Source organism: Paramormyrops kingsleyae, chromosome 13 (genome assembly GCF_048594095.1).
Source record: "Paramormyrops kingsleyae isolate MSU_618 chromosome 13, PKINGS_0.4, whole genome shotgun sequence".
Taxonomy (NCBI): domain Eukaryota; kingdom Metazoa; phylum Chordata; class Actinopteri; order Osteoglossiformes; family Mormyridae; genus Paramormyrops; species Paramormyrops kingsleyae.
The window spans coordinates 21,730,405-21,747,350 of NC_132809.1; the positions used below are offsets into that span (position 1 = coordinate 21,730,405).

The 16,946-nt window shown below is 50.9% G+C and overlaps 1 protein-coding gene across 1 annotated transcript in view; it reads left to right on the top strand.

Annotated features, from left to right (window-relative positions):
* The window catches only part of LOC111845753 (NT-3 growth factor receptor-like), a 165,008-nt gene that overhangs the window by 43,420 nt on the left and 104,642 nt on the right, over nucleotides 1–16,946 (top strand). Inside the window, exon 5 of the mRNA XM_023815391.2 lies at nucleotides 15,486–15,554. Within this exon, the coding sequence (XP_023671159.1) occupies nucleotides 15,486–15,554 (69 nt within the window). The remainder of the gene's footprint in view (nucleotides 1–15,485; nucleotides 15,555–16,946) is intronic.

The following is a 16,946-nucleotide window of genomic DNA, read 5'->3' on the forward strand; positions in this document are numbered from 1 at the left end:
GGGGGACACCCACACCACAAACGTAGGATTCGAACCTTTAGCCAGGGAGTCTCCCCACCATGTGCTCCCTTTGAGGGCAGTATTCATCTGATTAACTAAAGGAGTTCTTCAGTCCCAGGGCTGTCTATTGTGGCAAAGTTAATACTTTAACCCAGAACTTTCATCCTGCAATTATCCTAAGAACATTTATAATTTCACATGACTGAACCGTCAAATGCATATGTTTACGGAGCCAGGTGAATATAATCATCAAAATATTAGCATTCCATGTTGCCAAAGGTCCCCACAACTAATTAGTTGTTTAATCTATTTGCATATCTTTTAAAAATAGAAGCCATAATATTTGTCATATTAAATATGAATATTGTTTATCTGCAAGAAATAGAAGCAAAAAAATAAAACCTGCAGGGGCTGAATACCCATCATCATTTGTAATCAGCTCCTAATTCAAAAATAGTTTGCACACCCTGCGGTTGGCGGCCAGTCAATGGCCAAAGAATTCCAGCAGGACCACGAAGGCAGCATCCGTATTCCGTAACATGGCCTGGGCGCCAATCCCTGCTGGCCCCGCAGAACTCCTCGATGAATCAGCGGCCTAAATAGGGAGCCCTGATTAGTGCCACTGCGCAGAGAGGCCAGCCCTTGTTAAACAGGGGTTGCTTCTCCAGGACAGTATCGGGGCAGCAGTGTTTCGCCTCGGGATTGAATTCCGGAGCGCCATTGGCTGTTTTGACAGGAAGTCCCAGACACCAGGTCAGCCCGGTGAGTCATGCCGTCGCTTGTCAAAAATATGACCTACATCTGGATGTGACATCTGTAGAGGACTCAGGCAGGACCAAAGAGCACGAGAGAAGGCTGTAATCTTTCACTGAGGCCTGGATAGCTCTGTCTACTGATTATTTTACAGTGCTACATAAATGCTTGTACACAGGCAGGCACCACAATGGATTAACAAAGCTTCTCCAGCGTTCTCGGATAACTCACGGTTAATGTCAGAGTCCCCATGGTGTGATTTGAATTTCAAAGAAGCGCAACTCATCGAAATTCCCTGACATTTTTACATTGGCTTTCAAATTTTAATTGAATCAGTCGCAATGATCAAATTAATGGCCAAGGACAAGATCTGAAATAAATGCGGCTAATTGAGGATGTATATTTGGCTGGGATGGGCAGACAGAGGGGACGAGGCACCGCAGCTGAAGGATGATGTGAGCTGGGAGCTGCGGAGGAAACGCAGACCTCCGTGCGACGGCCAGACGTGAGGCAATACAGCCTGCTGTGTGCACTGTGTAGCATTCAGTCACATATTTGACATTTTCCATCTTTTGTGTTCTATGCAGGGGAAATGCAGATGCTATTTTGGTGCCGTGTGTGAAGCTGCATCCTTAGACTCCAGCCATTCCATCCCGGGGTGGGGCAAGGCAGGGGCACAATCCTAATGTGCTGGCCGTCCTTGCAAAATGGACTCCTACGTGCTGGGATTTCGATAATCGACTCCATTTGCCAGGTGCTCGTTTAATGCAGGCGGATCGACTCATGCTATAATTAAATCTGCTCTGCTAACGATCTAATTAGAACCCCGGAATGCCAGAGAATGGGGGAGGTGGCCATTTTTGTTATGCAATGAGAGAGTGAGACTTGTCTCTGGGAGAGGAGGTCTGGGTGGACATGGCCTGAGCAGCTTGGTCTCGGTATCTGAGAGCACACAGGACGAGGGCACCAGTGCGGCTTCTGCTTGTTTTTTTCGACCGTCCGCTGAGGCTTGTTTCCTCGCGCTCTAATCTTGCCTCGGACGATCCAAAGAGGCTCCAGAAATGGAGGCGTGGCATGTAAAGTGAAGCACAGGGTCACTGCCTGCGGTCGGCCTCTGTGTTTGCAATCCGCAGGCTCCCGCCAGCTTCGTGGAGGAGTTATAAACCCGGCCTGCTAGCGCTTATTCCCGGGCAGGCTGGTAACTCCCGAGCAGGCGCCTCCACTGAGCCGGAACGGCTAATGCTAATATCCAGCAGAAGCGCCAAGGCTTTCGCCTGGATCCAGCCTTCATCACCCCCCTTAAACGCTGTGACGTATGGCTTCAGAAAGCTCCCCCTGCAATTATGGGGGCCGTGAAGTGAGAATGGGAACATTTTGAGGGTGATTATGGAGCGAGTCACTGCCGTCGCGTGTCGACAGGATTTCCGGGAGCCTCCGTTCGGACGCAGCAGTTGGTGGGGACGAGCCGTCAGCCACCCGTTTCCGGAGACGGTGGGACGGGGGCGGGCTGGCGGGACCTGTCGGCGCTCCTCACGCCAAACCCCCGTCGCCCCGCCGCCTTCCCAACCATCTGTCCCAGTCCTGTCGCTCAGGAAATGTTCTCGAAACGGCCCAAGAGCGTCGGCAGTGGGAGGGGGGCTCAGCGATGGGGCTGTGGGCAGGGGGGGGGTTACTGCGGCTCACCGCCAGGCCCTGTGATCTGTGAGACCTCCACCTCGCTCGTCAACGACCTGCCAGAAAAGCGGGCGGCTAGACGTGCTTGGTCATGTGACCGACCCCGGCATGGAACACGCTTCAGCCAAGTGATTCAGCTGTTGTTTTGTGAAAGAAAAAAGCCACACCCCACGCTGCGTGAATCATCAGGCAGGTCCTGTCCTCGCTGGCCAGACTTTGCTGATGTGCCTAGTCTTGGCTGTTTTTTTTTTTTATCATCCTTTGGGAAAGAAACAGTGGCTCGGACATCTCCCATTCTAATTCAAGTTGGAAGGCAATCCCTGCCATGGCCGCCGATTATCATCATTTCGTTTGCATTCAGTCAATCAGGGATGAGAATTTCAGGTACAGGGGAAAATCAAGGAAACTGCTAGCAAAGTGTCAGCTCTGGGCTTTTAAAATAGAAAATATGGATCTTTTGGGGGTCGAACAAAAGCAGGCCTTCTGAAAATGTCACGCCTCAGCGTATCTTTGAGTGTCTTGGTTGCCGCTCTGGGTAGAGTTCCTTTACGAGACGTCATTAGCAGAATGAGTGTGCAGTAACGTCATATGCTGGAACACCAGTGAGCAGAAAACAAGCAGTGTTTATGTAGCCGCTGGACCCAGATCGTACAGCATGCCACCCTTAATCCTCGCCGCGCTGCTCCTCGCCCATCCAATAAATATTCAGAGCACATATGTAAAGCGATTTCCCCGTAAGAAACGGCACCATTGCCTCCACAAAAAAAGCAGCGATGCAGAAAGTGGGAAGGCTTTTTATTTGCTAATTAGCCTGTTGAGCGTGTGGCTCGCAGGTGCAGGGGGACATGGGGGATTTAAAGGGCCAGCGGAGAGGGGATGGTGGCGGGAGGGGGGGTGGGGGGGGGAGCGCTGGGCCGTTAACCATTTCCTTTCCTCTGCTGCTCCTGTTTCTGACTGTCTGCTTGTTTATCATGCATTTAGGACAAGCCAATGCATGCTAGTCACATGATCCATACATTACCGTATGTTGTGGGCAGAATACCCATCAGTTGCATTATTATTTTTATTATTACGTGTATGCCAATTAAAGGAGCAGTGGCCAGTGAAGCTTACTTTGCATTTGAATCAGGGAGCCGGGGGTGGGGAGGGGGGGGTCACAATAAGGGAGGCAAAGAGAGACCGGAAACCACCCCTCCCCCCCGCTGGCCCGATCAGAGTGCCGTGAGGAAGGCTTTGTATGCAGGTCACTGCTTTGGAGGCTGGGAGTTTGACCGCCAGTTTGCTCGTTCAGATCCCACGAGACGAGCTGCACTTGTATCGGCCTGAATTTCTCCAGAAAAGACGTGGCCTTAAAATACAGAAGGTTATAAATAAAGCATTAAGTTGTCTGGCAGATGCACGCTATCCGGGCTCTCGGCTCATCGTCCGGCTGCTTCAGCACTGTGCTCTCACTATAATTTATTTAAATGCGGACAGCGATACATCACTGATATTTACAAAATGCCTTAATTCCTAATTCCGCCCCGGTTTGCCGGCTCATTCTGTCGTTTTTAATATGAAGAGAGAAAGATGATTCCTGAATCTCTAAAAATAGGAGTGGGAAGGCGGGGCCGCGCCGTGGTGAGCGGAGATGCCATGTAATCGTGTTAGACAGTTTCTCATTGGCTACTCATATGGAACGATGGGGTCTGTGTAGGTAATTCCAGCCAGCACCCAGTTACCAAGCCCCCAGCCCGGGTGCCCAGCGTGGACGTTCATCAGCACCGCGTGTCCTTGAAGGGACATCCATGCACCGGCGGCCCTTTCCGGACCTCAGACTGGCGGCTCGAGACGGCCAGCTGCATCGATGCTGCGGTCCGTGGCCTCCGGGATCCACTTTTCACAATTAACCTTTCAGGACCTAATCGGGATCAAAAATGGTTTTCTGGGATATATCAATGAAATCCATCCATCCGTCATCCGTATCCCTGCATCTAGCACAGGGCAGTGTGGAGCCTAATCCATGAAGCAAAAGCCTCTAAGCAACGGACAAACATTAATAAATGCCTCTGACCTGTAAGCATTATACATATTAGTAGTAACTCATATGTTGTGACACTTAAGTTGCTGTCAGACCAGTTAGTATGCTTTGTATGAATCAAGAAGTTGTGCTCATAAGTCATTCCTGGCAGACATTGCAACCTCTGATCTGTAATGGGGAAGCAGAGTGGGGGGGTCTTTGTTGGTGCAGGTGTGTGGTTTTTCGTGTGCGTCAGATGTCGATGCGTGAGCAGGCGTTGGGGTGAGTGCCCCCAGGGGGCTGCTCTGGCGGGGTTTGCGGGCAGCGTGAAAATGCAGTTTACAGGACAGTTCAAATCACAGGGTTTCCATGTATCATGGTCAAAAAAGAAATGACCAACAAAAAAAAATTGCCGAGTGGTACCTCGGTTCTCGAACTTAACCCGTTCCGGACTACGGATCGAATCCTAAAAATTTCGAGTTCTGATCGAATTTTTCCCATAAGAAATGATGGAAAACCAATTAATTGGTTCCCGGACCCCCAAAATTACACCTAAATATGTTTATTTTTTTTGAGCATTTAATGAATGCTAAAATGAGCAGGATAAAACAAGAAGAGCATTTTGTTCTTAATGGCTCCCAAAACGATAAAGATCTTATCCCAACATTTCCCCTGTCCTGCCCCGATCGTCCGCTCCTTCCGTGTGCCACGCCCCCTCGTTAACCTCGTGTGGGATCCCCATGTGATCAGCTGTTTCTGGTTGTTGTCATTAGTTCTCTGTATTAAGTCCGCGTTTCAGTTTGTTTCCCCAGTCCGATCATTGGGTGCGTTCGACTTGCTTACAGCGCTGGCTTAAAGCAACTCATTCTGATCCTGACGCAATGCATTATGGTTAGATGCATTGCGACCTCTCACCCGGCTGCACAAACTGGAACCGCCTCTGTGACGACACACCTTTGCCCTTATTGGCTGAAGAGTTTAGTTACACGCATGATGTTTGTATCCCTGACAGTTCCGATGCGTAATCTGCTATTTCTCCCGAATATCACGTAAAGCAGTGAGATCTGGTTTTCAGTTAATTTACCTGGTAAAATAAAGTTTAAATAAATGACATAAATGCTCTAACAGTACACGTAAGTTAGTGGTTTATTTATTGTTAGTTACTGTAATGTTGCGCTGCTTTATTTGGTTAATCGTCCAGTCTGTGAAGAAGGCATTCAAGTAAGAATTGCATTGTAGTATGACTCATTTCCTGGCGCGTACAATTTATATTAGGTCAGCGTTCACGGTTCGGCTTCTGATATTCAGATCGGGTTCTAGGTCAAATTGGTTTGTTCGACTTTCAAGAAATTAGAGTTCTAGTGAGTTTGAGAACCGAGGTACCACTGTACATGACTTTTGGGATTCTTTTTTTTTTAAATACAGAGAATACCAAAATTATCTTTTGTTTCATGTGGTTGGACTTGGCTTTAGGAGCAGTATGTATTTGGTTCTCAGTTTGTCGGATCTAGGTGCCTTTTAGCGCCTCCTGTCTGTTGGATTTCACTGGCGGTTCCTTCTTGCGCTAGCCATCAAGCAGCTTCCCTCTAATGCGTTTGATTCCCTGCATCGTATGATCACCAGGCTCCCCATATTGGCTTTTCAGGGTGGGGCTCTTTAGGGATGGGCTGGGATCATGCTACAGAACTCTTTTCCTCTTCACAGTCAGTCCGTCAAAGCTAAATTTCAGTACAGACTGCAAAATGTATCGTTTTAAATTAATAAATTTTGACTCTTGGTAGCTCATCCTGGCAAAAAATCAACTCAATATAAGCAACAATTGCTGCCAAAACACTGAGGCGGATCTACAGTAAATGTTAACATTACAAACTCTTTCTCAAAGTCTCTTAATAAATGGCTAAAACCGAGTGGCATTCCGGAAGAACACACAGAAAACTACACTAACCATATTTTAGAAATGAAGTAATCAGCACTCAGCTTGGGCCCCACTCTATCTAGCTGAAAGTCCTGATCAGAAGCTCCAGTGATCACAGGTGGCTGCGTCAGCCAGAGGCTGCTAGCGAGGGCTTGATTCCACCTGCATCAGTTCAGCACCTTTTTTCTGTTTACGCCACATTGGGGCATTAGCATTAGCATTAGCCCCCATTGAGCATTAATTATGCATGTCCCTGCACCCAGAGCAGGATTAATAAGTTTCAGTTTGCATAAATCGAAATTTACCCCCGTTCCTAGCAGTCCGTACTCCGGAACAATGTGGGATCTCCGTGTTCCGCTACGTCCCGCAATCCGGCATCCAGTGTCGGCACAAATCCAAGCAGAGGCAGAGACTGTATTTTTGTTTTCAGCTGATGAATTTGCCACTTCAGTGATTTGATTAAGCTGCAATTAAACATGTTTCATTGGCCAACATGGATTCCACTGGAGCCTGTCGCATGGCAACTGAGCACCCTAACCAGTGAAGGGCACACGCGGAAAGCGGCAGAGGCTGCGGGGCTACCATCTGCACAACGTGCTCTGTCTCACCATGATTTCAGGCTGCTGGGAAAGAGGATGGAGCCAGGATGCAGTTCTGACAGTCAGAACAGGAGCTTGGCATTATACAGGACAGGGTTCCCTAATTCTGGTCCTGGAGGGCCAGTCTGCCACACAGTTTGCAGGTTTCTCTGCTCAGAGACACCTAATAAACCTGGTAATTGGCTAGTGAGTTGAATAAGGTGTGTCTGAGCAGGGAAATCTGATAACTGTGTTGCAGACTGGCTTTCCAGAACCGAAACTGCAGAATCTTGGTATAAGATCTTTGTGCCCATTGGCCTGTCCTGTAACGGCGGGTCCATCCTCTGGTCGTCCAGGATGTAGTTGTCATTCTCCCTGCTGTGCTGTTGTTCAGGTGGACAGTGGGGGGAAGGATTTCCTAAAGCAAATTGCCATTACAGCCAGGATATAAACCTGACTACAGTTCCAGTGTCACTTGCCTGTGATTTTATAAAGTAGGAAGTGTTTAAAGTGTCACATGACTGATCTGCTCGTCTCAGCTGACTCCCTCAGCAGCCCTTCGATTTCTGTCACCCTCAGTCTGGGCCATAGAGATGCAGCAGGAATTGTAAGGGTTGCCCCTTTAAGGCTCCTTCTGCATGCTGAGTGCCTATTGGGTGTAGCACGTGCCCCTCTGGAGATGCAGCAGCTGTGTTTGGTGCCATCCAGACGGCTGACCCCCGAGTGCCCACATCCGAGTGCCCTATGCCCCCCCATTCCGCTAACGTTGTCCGGCGTCTTTAATGGTGTAAGTCCATAAGTCTCTGCCTCGTTTGGAACCCCGTGCCAAGGACAGAGAGCTAGGGGCCATCTGAAAGTCCCAGACCTCCCAATATCGCCCATGCTCCTCGGTAAGCTGGGTCCCCAGAAGGGCCGTTTGGCCAGTCCTCTGTGAATACAGACACGCTGTTAATTGAGACACAATCGGCTTGCATTAGACCTTTTAGCTCACTGTCATGCTACAGAGGCGACATTACAGGGTATTAAAATTCATATGACCATTGTACTTGAAATGGGGGATGGATTTTATTTTTTTTGTTTTTTTTTTTTAGTGTTTTTTTTTTTGCTCCTGGAGAATAGATCTGTCTCCATAAGCAGAAGCAGTGGCTTGGATTGTTAATGAGACAATTAGCCAGCAGAGCGCGGCAGGTTCCGGAGCTGGACAAGCGGAGCCGGGTCCGCGCTATTGTGTATCCTCCGAGCCACATTGGGGTGACTGGAGGAATAATGAAGGGGGGTGGGGGAGTGCTAATGCGTATTCCCTATAAATAATGCCCATCACTGGGGAGGAAGGATGGGAAGCAAGGCAGAGAAAGGGAAGGTATGAGAGAGAGCAGGAGAGAGAGCGATAGAGAGAGGGTACAGGGAAAGAGGGAGTGAGGGGAGGAGGAGAGGCAGGGTGCGAGGGAGAGAGGGAGGGATTGGGAGAGGGAGGGAGACAGGGAGCGAGAGCTTGAGGGAGGGTGGGAACTGGTGTGGGAGGCGGGGGGTGGGGGGAGAGGCTATGGAGCGGCCTGGAAGGGCAGTCGGTACCATCTGTCTCCAGAGATTTTCCACGCAAGGAGAAATCAAGGAGCCATTGTGTTTGAGTGAGGGGGTGTCCTGCCCATGAGGTGACCTTCAGTGCGGTGCCCTGGGGGCACGGCGAGGCCACCCAGCGAGGGGCACCCTCTCTCTGGGGGGGGGGGGGGGGGCTGCACAGGGAACGGCCACATCAGACTGGGCAGCTGGCCCTTCATCTCCCAGCACTACCCTGTGGGCTGGGGGAGGGGGGTGCCTTGGACTGGGTGGAACATTGTCCTTCTCTCCATTTCCATGGTTGGGGGGTGTGGGGGGGGGGGGCATGTGTCCCAAGGCAGTCTGATAGGGTGGGGGCGGGTAAGGAGGGGCATTGGCATTCCCACATACACAGGCACACACAGAAACACGCTGTCAAACGGGAGATCAGCTTCGAATCAGCCACCTTAGGACCTGCTGTTCTGGGGACCCAGAAGAGCACATGAAGTGCAGAGCAGAGCCCAGGCTGGAGGCCACGCCCCCTGTGTCTCAGAGGGACGAGCGGAATGCTGCTGCTGGCTTAAGCGCAGTCCCTGTACTATGAGCATGCTGACATTCTTCCCTAACTGCTCACAGGGAATCATCCATTTAAACACCTTGTGTTGCTTGGTGCACCACCTGCGTTCGCTTGCTTCCAGGAACAGGCCCATTTCCTTTTCAAGATGTATGTTTGAAGTTTTGTCTGTAGATTTAATTACTAGATTAGATGCTGTAAGACATTAAAAACTTCAACATCAAGTCTCATTAATATTAAAATTTCTCAGATGTCAGACGCTTATTCCGAGCTGGTCCCAGTAGTCAGTTTCAGTTTTACCCTCGTTTGTGCGGAGTTAGATGCAAATGTTTTTGATGATAATGGGACCTTTTTGTTGTTGTTCTTATGAAAGTTCTGACACTATTTGGGCAGGAGAGTCTGAAGTTAAAAGGGATGGGGAGGGAGAAAGAAGTGTTTGTCATAGGAACTGAACTGGAAATAAGCGAGCATCCATCCATCCATTCCAAAGGCCCTACCTACTCAGCCAAAGTGGATCCTCTTGTTTTGGCCACCTGCTTTCATCTGATTTTGAACCACTTATCCATCGGGGGGCCTGGAGCCTAACCCAGGCAGCACAGAACCCAAGGCTGGGGTGCCGGGTAATTGTAATGCACACAGTCACACACTACTGCCAACTTAAAGTCACTAATTCACACCCTACGTGACATGGGGAGAACTAACCCTAACCATTACTCTAAGTGTCACCCTGACCCTCAGCTGAGTGACTTTGGCTGCCTAGCCAGGGCTCCATTAGTGGCACATTTTCAGGCCATGCCACATCCGAGCTAATGTTCCCTCCATTTGGGCGGGACCTGCCATTTTCTTGACTGCTGTTGACTGCTGTCCTGCAAGTGAACGTGCAAACACCCCAATACAGAACTCCCACGTGCTAAGGAGGCCTGTGTATCCTCTGATGGCATGTTCAGGCTCTGAGGAAGCATCTGTGTGATGTGCACCCTGAGCAGTAACTGACAGGAGTGCAGGGAGCACAGCAACGTCGAGAAAGACTGAAGAATAAAGTGAGGCACTACTTACAGTATAAACAAACATGGTGACAAGGCGGCCTGCCGGGCTGATTTACTCCCCCAGGCCCTGGGGAATGAGGAGGCGGCCTGCCGGGCTGATTTACTCCCCCAGGCCCTAGGGAATGAGGAGGCGGCCTGCCGGGCCGATTTACTCCCCCAGGCCCTAGGGAATGAGGAGGTGGCCTGCCGGGCCGATTTACTCCCCCAGGCCCTAGGGAATGAGGAGGCGGCCTGCCGGGCTTATTTACTCCCCCAGGCCCTAGGGAATGAGGAGGCGGCCTGCCGGGCTTATTTACTCCCCTAGGCCCTAGGGAATGAGGAGGCGGCCTGCCGGGCTTATTTACTCCCCCAGGCCCTAGGGAATGAGGAGGCGGCCTGCCGGGCTTATTTACTCCCCTAGGCCCTAGGGAATGAGGAGGCGGCCTGCCAGGCCGATTTACTCCCATAGGCCCTAGGGAATGAGGAGGCGGCCTGTCGGACTGATTCCCTAGTCCCTGCGGAATGAGGAGGTGGCCTGCCAGGCTGATTTACTCCCCTAGGGCCTGGGGAATGAGAAGGCGGCCTGCCGGGCTGTATACAGGGTGACCTTCCAGGTTGCACTGCATAACGTGACCATGGCTTTTATGTGAAAATAATGTGAGAATTCTGTCAAGGGCGTTGCTAAAGATTTTGTGCCCCATGAAAGAACATCATATTGGGTCCCCCAGTCCAGACCAATCCAGTTATTTTCCAAAGTTTTTAGGGCCCCTGTCATTCAAATTGTCCTAATTTCCTCCATATGGGGCCCCTGCATATTGTGAGGGATTATTCTCATCTGCTTAGTACAATGTTGCATGAAAAAAAATGCTATGAATTTGTTTGGGAGTGACTGTTTTTGGAATGAATTCTTATAGTGGTGTATCACTGTCACATGCTTTCCTAAAGTGCTTTACTGTTTGATCCATTTGCTGTGTAAATATTTTCCCGGGCCAGTCCAGGTTATGTGCTTAAGAATTCGACAATGGGGCTGCTTATGAAGCTTAAGCTGCTCTGTACCTCTTACCAGTCCACCACCTGGTGCATGTGACATGGGGACCATACTGAGGCCTGTTTGAATTTTCTGTCAGCAGCCAGTCAGCACTCCATCCAGCCACGCCCATCCAGCCATGCCCATCCAGCCACGCCCATCCAGCCACGCCCATCCAGATCACGCCCGGCCTCTCTTGAATTTTGGACACACCCCTTGTATGTCCCCTGATCAGTCTGAGGGTGATTTCTGGGCCTCTGTGCTCTAAAGCCCCCTGCTGCACTATGGAGCTGGTTTTGACCTGCGGATCTTGGGCTTCAGATTAGACCTGTTCATCCAGATCCCGCTGACTATGCATTTGGACGCCTGAGTTTGAGTCTTCCAAGTCTTAGCGAGGAGTGACCCCTACCGCCGTTCGCGAGGAGTGACCCCTACCGCCGTTCGCGAGGAGTGACCCCTACCGCCGTTCGCGAGGAGTGACCCCTACCGCCGTTCACTGATGAACAGCATCGCCCCTTAGGAGGCAAGGCGAGGGACTGTGGGAGTGGCTTGTGCCCCCCGAGGCCCCCATGTTGCACCCATGTGTGGGGGCTGTTGGGGTCGGCAGTGCTGGTCTGTTGTGGATGGCCACTGGGGCCTGGAGCCATCATTTGGCTTTGGCCCACAGCAGCCTGTCTGCCGCTCAGATTTGCGCAGACGACGCCACTGCGCCAACTGTGCCATTACAAATTAGCGTGCTTCAGGCGTTCCAATACAAAGGATGATCCCCCCTGGAGGTGCCAAATGCTCGCCGCGTGTCCGTGCCAGCATGCATCTCAGGGAAAGCTGTCAACGAGCAAACATGCCAGCGTTAAGGGATTGGCATCAAGGGGCGAGGCCCGGGCAGGTAGGGCTTGGGTGGATAGGCGCAGGTGGGCGGGGCTCAAGTGGGCGGACCTGGGCTTCCCAGTTGGTGTGAGCCGACGTACCTTTGGCTGTGGGCGCAATCTCCATGCTTGGTGTGCATCCTTAGCCATCAGCCTTTTAGTTTTTAACTCGCATTTACACTGATGGGTAGAAGTCTAAATAATAATATCTAAATAATATTCAGTATAATATGCATGTACAGATTATCTGTGGAGGGGTTTTGTGTGGCTCAGTAGGTTAGGGTGCCGTTCCTATGACCGCAAGGTTATCGGTTCAGATACCTCTGTCGTCAGAGTGATTCCACCATTGGCCCCTAGTTAGGCCTTTATCCCCCATTGTCCAGGTAGAGGTCTGCATGGGACAGAATTTTAAATCCCTCTCCCGTCTGCACCTGCAAGACTCTGTCAGGCTCCCGCAGTAGCTTATCATATTCTGTCCTGCTTCCGCCCACGTCTTATAAGTTATGATCTACCCCTTAGCCGCAAAGCCTCATGCAGCTCTATGCTGCAGGTGTCCTTGTAAGCTGTAAACAGGGCGTGAGGTTTTCAAACTGACTTGGGATGGCACGACTAATATATATTTGACTGGCGGGTCCGATATGACAGAACCAGATCAGGGCAGTGAGCACCTGAGGATCTGTCTCTGTTTTTGCTTAAAATAAACAGTGAGCACAGAACTAAGCGATGTTAAAGTTCACTGGAGGCGTGATGACGCAATGTCTGCAAGCCCCCACGCTCTCCATGATTACCACCTGCTTGCCGCCCTCCTCTCTGTTTATTAATGGCATGCCCCCTCGTCTTAAGGCCACTCTTCTGCTTGATGGACGGCTTTCCTTTTTCCCTGTTTATTTGTTTGCTTTGCCTTTTACCCTCGGCCCAATTTTAGCTGACATTTCTCCCAGCTGTGATGGTGGTGGGTGACCTTTGGAAAGGACACTTCCTGCAAGTCCGTGCAATGCCACATCCCTCCGTCACCACTATATCCCCTTCCATTCCCCCCGGCCACTTCCCTTGCTATCCCCTCACCATCTCCTCATCCCCCCCATCCCGTCACCATGCCCCATCCCCCGTCATTCCTTCGCCATCTCCTCATCCCCCGCCCTCCCCCGCCATCCTCTTACTATCCCCTCATCATGCCCCATCCCCTCCCCATCTCCCGCCATCCCCTCATCATGCCCCATCCCCATCCATCCCCTCCCCATCCCCTCGCCATCTCCTCATCCCCCCCATCCCGTCACCATGCCCCATCCCCCGCCATTCCTTCGCCATCTCCCCACCCCCCTCCATCCTCTCATCCTCCCACCCCGGTTATCCCCCCCCCCCACCCTGTATCTCCTGCTGGTGTAACTGATGTGCCGTTCCAGCTGACTTTCCAGTAATGCTCGGATATTGTAATTCCCTCATTCCCTCATCATCAGGAGAGTGTGGTTTACGCTTCTGTTAAGAATTCTGTGCTTCAGCAGAAGGTTTGTTTTTGTGTTTTTTTTAACAGGATTCGTCACTAGTTTATCTGACACTGATGAGAAGACATTACAGGGTTCAGTTAACCATCCATCTACCTAACCATCCATCCATCCATCCATTTTCTGTACACACACCATTCACTCTCACACACACACCTATGGGTAATTATGTAACTCCAGTTGGCTTCATCATGTTTTTGGACTGTGGGGGAAACCAGAGTCCTGGGAGGAGAACATGCAAACTCCACAGCCTAGTTGAGCCTCAAACCCTGGATCCAAGAGGTGTGAGGTGACCCTAGTTAATTAGCATAGTTATAGCTAAAGATTTTCCATAGACATTAAACTTCCATTTGAAAAGATTGATGTTTTTCTCTTTCTCTTGTTGAACAGTGTCTCTCCCAGCTACTTTTCGTGACGTGATAGGATTAGTTCTAGGACAGCTTGGGAGAATAAATTTACAGCTGGAAGTGCTGTTTGTGTGTTGGCACTGGCAGCCGGGGTGGGGACACCCCCGAATGGATCACGTTTGCCGCAATGCTGTCTGTCACTCTGCTGAGTTTGCGGGCCTGGTTTTGCAGCCTTTTGTGAGGCTCACGTTCTCCTGTGCCATGACCTCAGCTGGAGCTCCACAGCGATGCCTCCACCAGCACCCATGTCACAGGACAGACTAAAGTTCACGTGACCTCAGACCCCGGTTGCCATGGAAACAGACCCGCCACGCCCACATTTGCCACGTCACGCGTAAACAGAGGGCTAGATGGCAAAGCTCAGCCTGGAATGGGCATACTCTGACCAATCAGCTTGGGCCCAAAAAAGGCCAGAGATCTCCGTAGGCCTGTGAGTGAACGTTCTTATAGCTCACTGCAGTGATCCTGGTGGCCTCTGAGGGACCGATGGCTTGACGGTGATGCAACAGGGTCACTGCTTGGCCAGCGCTAAGGGGTGTGTAGGCAGGGGCTTACGACTCGGGCCCTTCGTTAGAGCAGCTGCTGAAGGGGTGACTGTGTAGGGATGGGGGCTTGAGGTAGCCTGGCTAAGGGGTGTGTCAGCCTCAAGGGATGCGGCCACTGCCTTGGTGGGGTCCTGGAGTGTGTGGCACTCAGACCCGACGATGGATAATAGCAAAGCGCAGTGAGAGGTGATAGCCATCCTGGGGAGGTGTGGAGGTGAGGCAGGTCCATCTGCTGCCTGCGCAGACTCATCTATAATCTGCCTAATCTCTGTCCCCGTCTAAAAGTCTGAAATCGGAGCCCCGAGCACAGGAGCCCGGCACTATTAAGTGCGCCCTCAGAGGCTCGGGTTCCAGGACGGCGTATGCGCTGGTCAGGCCTGGCACCGCGGCCGACAGCAGGGTGGGTCGTAGGCACCAGAAGCCAGTCATCCCCAGGGCGGAATGAAGCATAATAAAAGATAATGGAAGCCATTGATTATCTGTCAGGCGACACTGATAGAATCTAACAGGGCTGGGTGTCGCGGTATTAAGTGATCTGGAGGATTCAGTAAATGTCGATAAGGAGTGCTGTTGGTCGGCCCCCCAGTTTCATGTTTCGGCCCCCGGCGAGCTCAGGTCCCTGACCCCGTGTGCGTAATGCGCTCGTTGGCAGAGACGCATTCACATATGATGGCAAGCTCGCAGCATGCTTACCCTAAACTGCGTCTCCATGCAGGCTACCTCGCCCCGATGCAGCAAAAACAGTATGAGAAGCAGCTGAGGATGGACTTCTCCTTCTGGAAGGGACTGATCGCGATTAGCATCTGCTTTAAGAGTGATGGACACTCTTGAGCTGTTATTTTGGTTTCTGACCCTAAAGGTCTGTCTGTATTAAATTTAGCAGCTTTTAAGACCTTAGGCTTTGGGTCTTTGTATTAAATTTGTTTTGTCCTGAAGATTACAGAGTTTCCTTATTGAGTTTGTGCTCCCTTTCGCTCCCCTGCAGCTATGCAGCCGCACTTGTTCTTGCTGGTTTCCACATCGTCCTCCTGTCAGGCTGAGGCCTGGACTATTTAATTTCTCCTCCCTCTCTTTCTCTTCGCAGAAACCTGTCGAAAAACCCACTCGTCACGCTTTCCTGGCAGCTATTCCAGAACCTCCAGATCTTCGAGCTGTAAGTTTGGCCTCTTAATTTATCGTCTCAAAATTGTTTTTCTACATATAACTGTGATTCTTTGTAATCCGATGGCGAGAGTCAAATGAAAAGCTTTTTTTGAGCCTGGTGTGAGCAGGTAATTGCCCCCCACTCTCCTTACAAGATTAACGTACATGGGCTGGGGGGCCCTGCGACACAGACGGATTGACCTGCTTCTCAATCCCAACTCCTACCTCGACCCACCTTATATTACCCAGATACGGCATGCGAGTCAAGCTCCGCCTTCTCCTGGGCGGGGCTTTCCGCAGGCAGGCCTTCGTTGTGCCGTCGGTTGACGCGTCTCCCCACCGTGGGCGAGATTCCTTCATCCCGCTGGCACCACGAGGAGCGAGAGCATGTCTTGTTGCTCCAGCAGCTCCCTCAGATATGTTATTTTAAGCTCTGAAGCAGGACACCTCCTTGGAGAGGAGTCATCCTCTTTATAGGGTTGTCCCATCCCAAGAAGGGAGCGGGAACGTGTGCTTTCATATTGTCCTGGAGGGGCTCAGGACCCCATTATCCTTAATGGGTCAATAACACCGGCATGATAAAGCATAGCCCTCCCAAGTACATTTGGAAATCCGTGATAAAAAGATAACTAACTGTATTCTGGGGCCTCCTTCATTAGAAGGGAGAAAAAGTGATATCCAGGGTCTGGCCTTTGCTGTAAGTGAGCCTGATGCTCGTCAGCCACAGCAAAACAGTCACATGCTCAGTTATAATTCTGTTCACTTCAGGATCACGTACTGAAGAACAGGTGTAAGTGGCTGTTTTCTTCCATCCATCCATCCATCCATCCATCTTTACACTGCTTCTCCTGGTGAAGTCTGTGGTGTTAGCTGTCATGGTTATGTAAGCTTTGGTGTTTTTGTGAAGGAGCTTTTCAGAAGCAGGGGGGCAACATCTCTGAAATCAGACCTAAAATATGAAAATCCCGTGGTAAGATCTATGAAATCAGAGAGGGCACCTGGAAATCAGAGGTGAAAAATCAGCATTTCCTTAAGCATAGCAAATCAGGCCACAAACAGGAGGCACCAGCGAGCCGGCGGCTTGTTAGGACAGAGAAATCTGCGGCATTTCTCCGTGTGATATGCCAGACGCGCCAGTCACGCACAGAGCGGCCCTTAGCGCCCGCTTACCAAGTTTAACGCGTGATTATGAAACAGGCAGGCCCCCTCCAGTGCTCCCAAGGAATACATTAATGGGTAAAGGAAGATCAAACTGGCAGAAATGAATGCCTTCTCGCTTTACTAATAAGAACGCGCGACCTTTTGGAACAAAGCTGCCCCGCGCCTTGTCATCCGTCCTCCTTTATGATGGAAATCCAGCCTGACAAAGCACGCTTCCTGGGCACTGCGATTAATGTCTCAA